The sequence below is a fragment of the Mandrillus leucophaeus genome, unplaced genomic scaffold (genome assembly GCF_000951045.1).
Source record: "Mandrillus leucophaeus isolate KB7577 unplaced genomic scaffold, Mleu.le_1.0 Scaffold174, whole genome shotgun sequence".
Classification (NCBI taxonomy): Eukaryota; Metazoa; Chordata; class Mammalia; order Primates; family Cercopithecidae; genus Mandrillus; species Mandrillus leucophaeus.
The window spans coordinates 1,804,828-1,812,599 of NW_012101743.1; the positions used below are offsets into that span (position 1 = coordinate 1,804,828).

Below are 7,772 nucleotides of genomic sequence, written 5' to 3' on the forward strand. Positions count from 1 at the left end.
AGGAGGCCTAAAGGACAGTTGTACACTAAGGACACTTATGGCTTAACTGCTTTTAAAAGTCCAATTATTAAAATATATTGGAACACCTATGCAGTTCATGATCATGCAACACAGTCCAACAACCTAGAAAGTCTGGTCTTAGAAAAAAAATATCATTGTAACAACAAAGGAAAAAACTTTGGGTAGAAAAGATCAGGAAAAAGACCATGTCACTAACAAGAAAGGGTTTGATAAACAGGAAAGTATAAGAGCTGAGAACAGTTAATCTTTTCTCTGATAAATAGCTTAGTCTCAAATACATTAAACTATCTTTTATTTCTTAGAATATTGAAAAATAAAGATTCTGAGAACTACTCTGAACTTATCCAGAGCCAATCTCAATATTTTGAACTATTCCAGCTCTTTGGAGCCTGGAATTGATCAACTACAAGGACTTTATTTATTTATTTATTTATTATTGGGTTCAAGCAATCCTGCTTCAGCCTCCTTAACAGCTAGGACTACAGGCATGAGCCACACCTGGCTGGCTTGCTTGCTTTTCTTTCTTTTCTTTTCTTTTCTTTCCTTCTTTCTTTCTTTCTTTCTTTCTTTCTTTCTTGTCTTTCTTTCTTTCTGTCTTTCTTTTTTTGTATTTTTGTATTTTATTTATTGACTTATTTATTTTATTATACTTTAAGCTCTGGGGTACACGTGCAGAACGTGCTGTTTTGTTACATAGGTATACACGTGCCATGGTGGTTTGCTCTACCCATCAACCCGTCAGTTACATTAGGTACTTCTCCTAATGCTATCCCTCCCCTAGCCCCCCCACTCCCCAACAGGCCCTAGTCTCTGATGTTCACCTCCCTGTGACAGACTCTATTTATAATAGAGAATAAAAGAATTGAAAACAAGGCCAAACAATAATGGCAATGACAAATATATGTCACAACACAAAATGTGGACTTCCTGCCTTTATTTTTGGAAAAATTATACTACCCCAATTTTATCTGAAATAATAAAATTATACTTTTTTCGGTTAATTTATACAGCCAAAGTATTCTATATCAAAGTATGTTTATGGTCAATTTTATACTGGGAAGACAAAAAAGTGACCATCAAATAAAGCTTGCCAGATGGGCTTATGGTAAAGAAAACTATCTGATATTATGTCAAGAGAATTGTTTTTAAAACAAACAGTCATAGATCATAATATTCACAGTGAATAAACTTTGTATAATGTTGGACTTTGTACATTTAATCTATAAAGAAAATTATCTATGTGACCTCTAATAGGTAACAAATTTTGTAAAAGAAGAAACAATGAAAGTTTTCTGTAATGAAGGATTGTAACCTGTTCAGTAAAATATCATGTGGCCTTTTAAAAACAGAAAATGAGAAAACATGCCAAACTTCTATCCAAGACCTTATTATAATTTAAATGAGCTAAGTATACTTTTTAGATGAACCTTCAAGATGAAGACCACATACGCTGCACAAGTAAAATATTCTACAATATACTGATGTATTTGTAAGATACAATTTGTTCCCTCACCAACGATATATGCCCAGATAAGGCATAAAGATGGTCTCCAATATTTTCTCAGAAAAATAGTTTTTAAATGAAACCCTAGCTAGCTACATTTTTATCTGATTTTACAGGACTGCTTATTTTATGATTTGATAAGAATTTCTGAGTGAAGAAATTTGTCTCTATGCTTAATATAAATGCACACTTACGCAGTTCACCTGCTGCATTTCGCCCACCAACTGCATACAGATATCCTTTGAGGGCACTTAGGTGGAAGAAGGTACGCTTTTCATTTAAAGATGCAACTTGCATCCATTTATTGTATCGAGGATCAAATCTGAAGACTGTATCAACTGCCGTCTTTCCTTTTGTATCATAATTACTCTGTCCACCAACGACATAGAGAAAATTTCCAATGACGGCAATGCCATGCTGGTACCTTGGGGCATCCATGGGGGCTAATGATTTCCACTCATGGGCCTTTTCATCATACATGCGCAATTCCTTACTGACAACCAGCTGCTGCCTCAGCACTCCTCCTAGTGTAACCAAGTGAGTGGTGTCAGATCTAATGGCAGTTCTGTCTGACTGCATAACTGGCTGCATATATGGCATCATTTGGTAATTGCTGGCTTCCAAAAGCAAATTCACACAAGTATTGTCAGTTCTCATGAAATCCACCGTTTGCACGTAATTAATGAGCTCCTGTGGTGTCATCAGTGGAAATCGTATGTTCTTCATTAATTTTGCAGCAAAGTCCATCCGAGGCTCTTCCAGGCGAAGCCAACGACAGGTAGCCTTAAAGAGCTCAAGTTCAGTACAGTGCTTAAGGCTATTACTGGAAAGCACAAAGGCAAGACGCTCAAAAGGGAGTTTCAAGAACTCCCCCGTGCTCAGCAATGCAGGAAAATTCTTCAAGACGAAACTGTTAACGTATTTATCCACTTCGGTTAGATTGTAGGTGTTGGCAATCCGTCCAACTTCAACACAATTGTCTAAAGTGACCTATTAAGCCAATTTAAAAAAAATTAAAACATGACTACTTTCATGGCAATCACATCTTGATACCACAAATATCTGTTCTAGAATAAGAGTAAATTATGTTTTTAATGTTCATTTAGATGCAAATAAGGATTCTTATCTAAATGTATCAATGATCTACATACAGATAATCTGCAAACCACCTTTACTTAATCTGGTAGAAGGCTAACTAAAAGAAAATGATCAAAGTCAGTAAGTTAGAAGTTACCCTAAGAAACAATGTTATAACCGGAATATGGCCAAATTAATTACTCTTGTCTCCTCAAAAATGTATTCCACCCCCACCCCAAAAATACTGATAGAATTCCTGCCAGATGGAAACATGGGAAAATAGAAAGTTATTCTATTATGATTCATGTCAATCCACTTCTTAGTCATTATTCTTAAAAATGCTACACAGCTAGCAGATCCATGAACAGAAAAGCTCTAATACCCAATCCCTAGATTTCCCGTTCATGTAAATAGGCATCACTCATTACTATCATTCATTTTGGTTCCTTCAAAGTTATTACTCATAAGGAAAATAATTTAATAAGATAATTATTCCTAGGGTAAATTAATTTTCAACATTATTTATCTGGAAATATAAGCAAGGAAATGTCTTTCTTAAGGGCAGAGGGCCATATCTACATCAAATCTCTCCTGTAAATGAGATTTTGGTATCTGTGATGACTGCTTCCATCTGGGCAACATAGCTTTCCTTAGCCACTCTTACTTTCACAGCACATTCTGTTTCTCTCTGGCGTCAACATGTGCCCAGAACCATTTCCCCACCATAGAGCGAAATATACCATAAAGCGAAAAGCTAACAAAGAAGAGAAGTGACGGAGAGGCCTTTCCTCAGTAGAACCTCTTTTCAATGCTCTAATAACTGACTGGTCAAAGGAAAAATAGGAAAAATAATATTAGCAAATATAATACAAAGAACAAACCACAAAAACAAGCCTACCATAAACAATGCCAGTGTGTATATATACGTATATATACAAACAGACACGAATCACAGGCAAAAGACTTAAATGTTTGGTTGTTTATAAAATTTTGTCAGGTTATGTGTCCTCAATGTCACACAAACTTTATCAATGTATTGTTAACCTCATAACTGTATTGTTAACAGATTTGGCAGATGGTTAAGAGAAAATCAAATAATCCTTCTGTTGACATTTCTTTAAAAACTGAAATAAAGCTAAAAACATTACTCCTCCACATAAAATGACAGCCTAGTTAGGATATAATATCACTGAAATCTCTAAGGTTAACACACACACACACTGCTATTTTCATAGATTTTTAAAAATAGACTTTAACTTATGGGATATATGTGTAGAACGTTCAGGTTTGTTACATAGGTATTACACATACCATGATGGTCTGCTGCCCCCATAAACCCATCATCTACATTAGGCATTTCTCCTAATGCTATCCCTCCTCTAGCCTCCCAGCACCCGACAGACTCTGGTGTGTGATGTTCCCCCCACCCCCCGCCGTGCCCATGTGTTCTCATTGTTCAACTCCCACTTGTGAGTGAGAACATGAGGTGTTTGGTTTTCTTTTCCCATGTTAGTTTGCTGAGAATGATGGCTTCCAGCTTCATCCATGTCCCTGCAAAGGACATGAACTCATCCTTTTTTTATGACTGCATAGTACTCCATGGTGTATATGTGCTACATTTTCTTCATCCAGTCTATCACTGATTTATTACTCAAAAAGAATTTGTGCTCTTTTAAGTAGCTGATTTGCTTTACAAAAATGTTTAATTGCTTATTTTACTTAGTAGCCATATATTTTAAGAATACCTAAAACATAACTGCAACATAAAAAAATAGAAAAATAAATTAACAAATTATGAGTCTCTAGAAATAGACAGCATAGCACTGTATAAATACCCTGGATTTCTAATGTGGTTAATAAAAAGTCCATTTTAATCCAATTTGAGGAGCTGCAGGTTGGTGGTTCAAAAATTTAAGTTATGTAAATGGAGTTACAGTCAATACCTGTTTTCCCAATTCACCCTGAGTGGAAGGAATTTGAGGTCATGAATTCACTTCCCAAGACAAGTAAGAATTATCTCTTCCCCAGAGTGAAGGTGATTTAAACTTTTGAAGACGTTTATTAGTACAGTTACGCAAAAGTTGATAACAACACAGATATAATTCCCAAGTATGTAAATTCTCATCATTATTGATATGATTACTAAAAAACAACAAAGAATGGGTACTTTAAGCCAGCAAAATGATACTACCAGTTGTTAGTCACCAATCTGAAATCTAAATTTATAGCATGTAAAATAGAGCAAAATTAAATATTAAAAGCCAAACTGTGTAATTTACAGCATGCAACATAGAGCAAGATTAAAGATTAAAAGCCAAACTGTATAATTTAGAAATGGGATCAAGGTATTTAATTCCTTCACCTTTTCCCTCTTCAAATTTATCCAGTGAGAAAATGATTGCTAGAATAACAGGAGAAAGAAACTTACATTTTATTTACTGGCATTTGGAAAATACCTTCTGTATATCAATACATTCATACATACAGACACACAAGACTAGAAAAGACTTTGACAGACCATCAAGCCAATACAAATAGCTGCCTACTTTTTTCTTTAAAATCACCAGAGAATGGTATTCCATAACCTTCCAAACTGTTATCTTCTTGATAGAAGAACTAAGTATTTTCTTTTTTTATTTCTTTCCATTTTTAATTTTTGTAGGCACATAGTTGGTATATATTTATGGAGTACCCAAGACTAAGTATTTTCTATAGCTCATGTACAACAGCTACCATACTGTGAGTATGCAACAAAGGCTAAATACTACAAATATCAAAAATATAAAAGGTACGATGATAGATGCAATTAAAAATAGGATACCTGTTGAATTAATGTAGCAAATTACTAGAACCTTATTAATTTCAAAATGAGACACAGACAAGAAAAATATTTAATAGGAAATTAATTCTTAGCAAGTATATGTAATCAAAGCTTAAAAATTAATCATAGAATATAGAAATTAAAGAAACAAAGCCTACAGTAATAATTAACAATATAAATAGACCAAAACTGATGGAATTATAGTAAACAACTTTCAGAGAAATACATAACATTCTCTTATGGTTCATTTTAATCTACTTCTCCACCATGATTCTTAAAAGTGACTCAGCTAGAAGATCTCCAAACATTAAGCCTAGATAGTATTTTTAAATGGATACATGTATTTGTGTATCCATTGGATACATAAAAGGATAAATGGATAACTGGATATCCATAAATGGATAATTGGATTTATAATGCAATTTATATATATAATAGAATGCACATTGAAAATACAAAATATGAAGTTTAAAGCTTATTTTAAAAATGTCTAAGTAGAAATTTCATCTGAGTTCATCTTTTATTTCATCTGAAAACCCGGCCACAATTCCAAAGAAGGTACACTTGAAAACAGAGTTATAACAGAAGTTAATCCAAATAACACATTGGCATTTAAAAAGAACAACAAGGCTGGGCGCGGTGGCTCACGCCTGTAATCGCAGCACTTTGAGAGGCCTTGGCAGGTGGATCATGAGGTCAGGAGATCGAGACAATCCTGGCCAACATGGTGAAACCCATCTCTACTAAAAATACAAAAATTAGCCAGGTGTGGTGGCACACGCCTGTATTCCCAGCTACTTGGGAGGCTGAGGCAGGAGAATCGCTTGAACCCGGGAGGCGGAGGTTGCTGTGAGCTGAGAAAGCACCACTGCAATCCAGCCTGGTGACAGAGCAAGACCTCCTCAAAAAACAACAACAACAACAACAACAACAACAACAAAGGATAAAATTCTTCGAGCACCTGTGGGAACCTATAAAATTGTTCGTAAAATAATCAACTGCTCGTTTACATTTCCTTGATATAAATTAGTATAAATTATTCTTTTATAACCAAACAACATTCATAGTCATCCTAAAGGCACTTCCAACAGCATAACATTGCAAGTGGTATTCTCAGTAACATACTTGTCCTCACTGCTGCTGTACTATTCAAATTATATCTGATGTGCCCAAAACACTGTCATTAACATAATTTGCTATTTTAATGAAAGATTTCATCTGAAATCTAGGACTTTTTTTAAAGATTGGTGTTTTATACAAATAAATTCCCATTTAGAAAAAAATGGGTATCTGCTCTTTTTTTTTTTTTTTTTTTTGACTAGCCAAGTGAAGCAGTGTGAGTGAAGAAGGAACAAAGAAATCTGTAACTGGTTGTGATCAATTAGTTGAAAACACTACTGCACTCGGACCAGCCAGAATCTGATTTTGTACTCCCAAGGGAAATGCAAAGACTAAGAAGTCTGGCAAAAATTTGGGGAACTCCTTAGCCATTCAATGTGCCAAATTCTACTTGGTGCTATCTAGTTTATTAAAATGACAGGCTGATATCTAGTACAATCAATGCAGTGAATGAAACCATGTCCACAGAATCAGGCTGGGAAGAAATCAAACAAGATACTTTAGCGGGCAGAGGATGTACAGGTATCTTTTCTCAAGCCTCCTTCCACAGATGAGACCGGCACAGGACACAAAGAGACACTTTGGTAAGAACAAAGGGATAACTGAATAATAAACACCTCTCTCTCTTTCAGTCTTTGTCTTTCTTCAGTTTCTAAATGCTATTTGAGGTGAATGTCACTGGTGTCTCCAGCTCAAAATATTCAATTCTCTATTTCTTTGCACTTCGAATGCACTTCCTTTATTGAATGCAACGTTAGTTATTACAATGGCTTTTGTGAGGCTGAAGTGGTTTGAGCCCAGGCTACGCCTCTTCTTCCCAGACAGAGTCCCAGATAGCAGATGGGCAAGAATGGGTGCTCAAGGTTATAGGCGTGATATTTAGAATATTTAACAAGCACACAACATGGGTATCAACCAATCAAAATGGATGGCCGACCATAAGCAACGGGGATGACCTTCTATGTACTATTTGCCCAATATCAGCCCTGGCAATAAGGAAGTCAAGACTGGTTTGGTTGGGAGGGAAATAATTTTGATTCATTTTTAATTTTAATTATCTATACAATTTGTCTCTAACTTGCATTAAATTGCCCTCAAAGGTGAAAAAAAATCTTAAAAAACATGTCTATTAATCTTTTTTTTAATTATCTTTTATTATTATACTTTAAGTTCTAGGGTACATGTGCATAACGTGCAGGTTTGTTACATATGTATACTTGTGCCATGTTG

General features: G+C 35.0%; 1 protein-coding gene across 5 annotated transcripts in view; it reads right to left on the bottom strand.

Annotated features, from left to right (window-relative positions):
• The window catches only part of KLHL13 (kelch-like family member 13), a 195,461-nt gene that overhangs the window by 9,781 nt on the left and 177,908 nt on the right, over positions 1 to 7,772 (bottom strand). For all 5 annotated transcript variants that reach the window (XM_011977131.1, XM_011977127.1, XM_011977128.1 and 2 more), the window contains one exon: positions 1,720 to 2,515. In XM_011977131.1, coding sequence (XP_011832521.1) covers positions 1,720 to 2,515 — 796 coding nt within the window. The remainder of the gene's footprint in view (positions 1 to 1,719; positions 2,516 to 7,772) is intronic.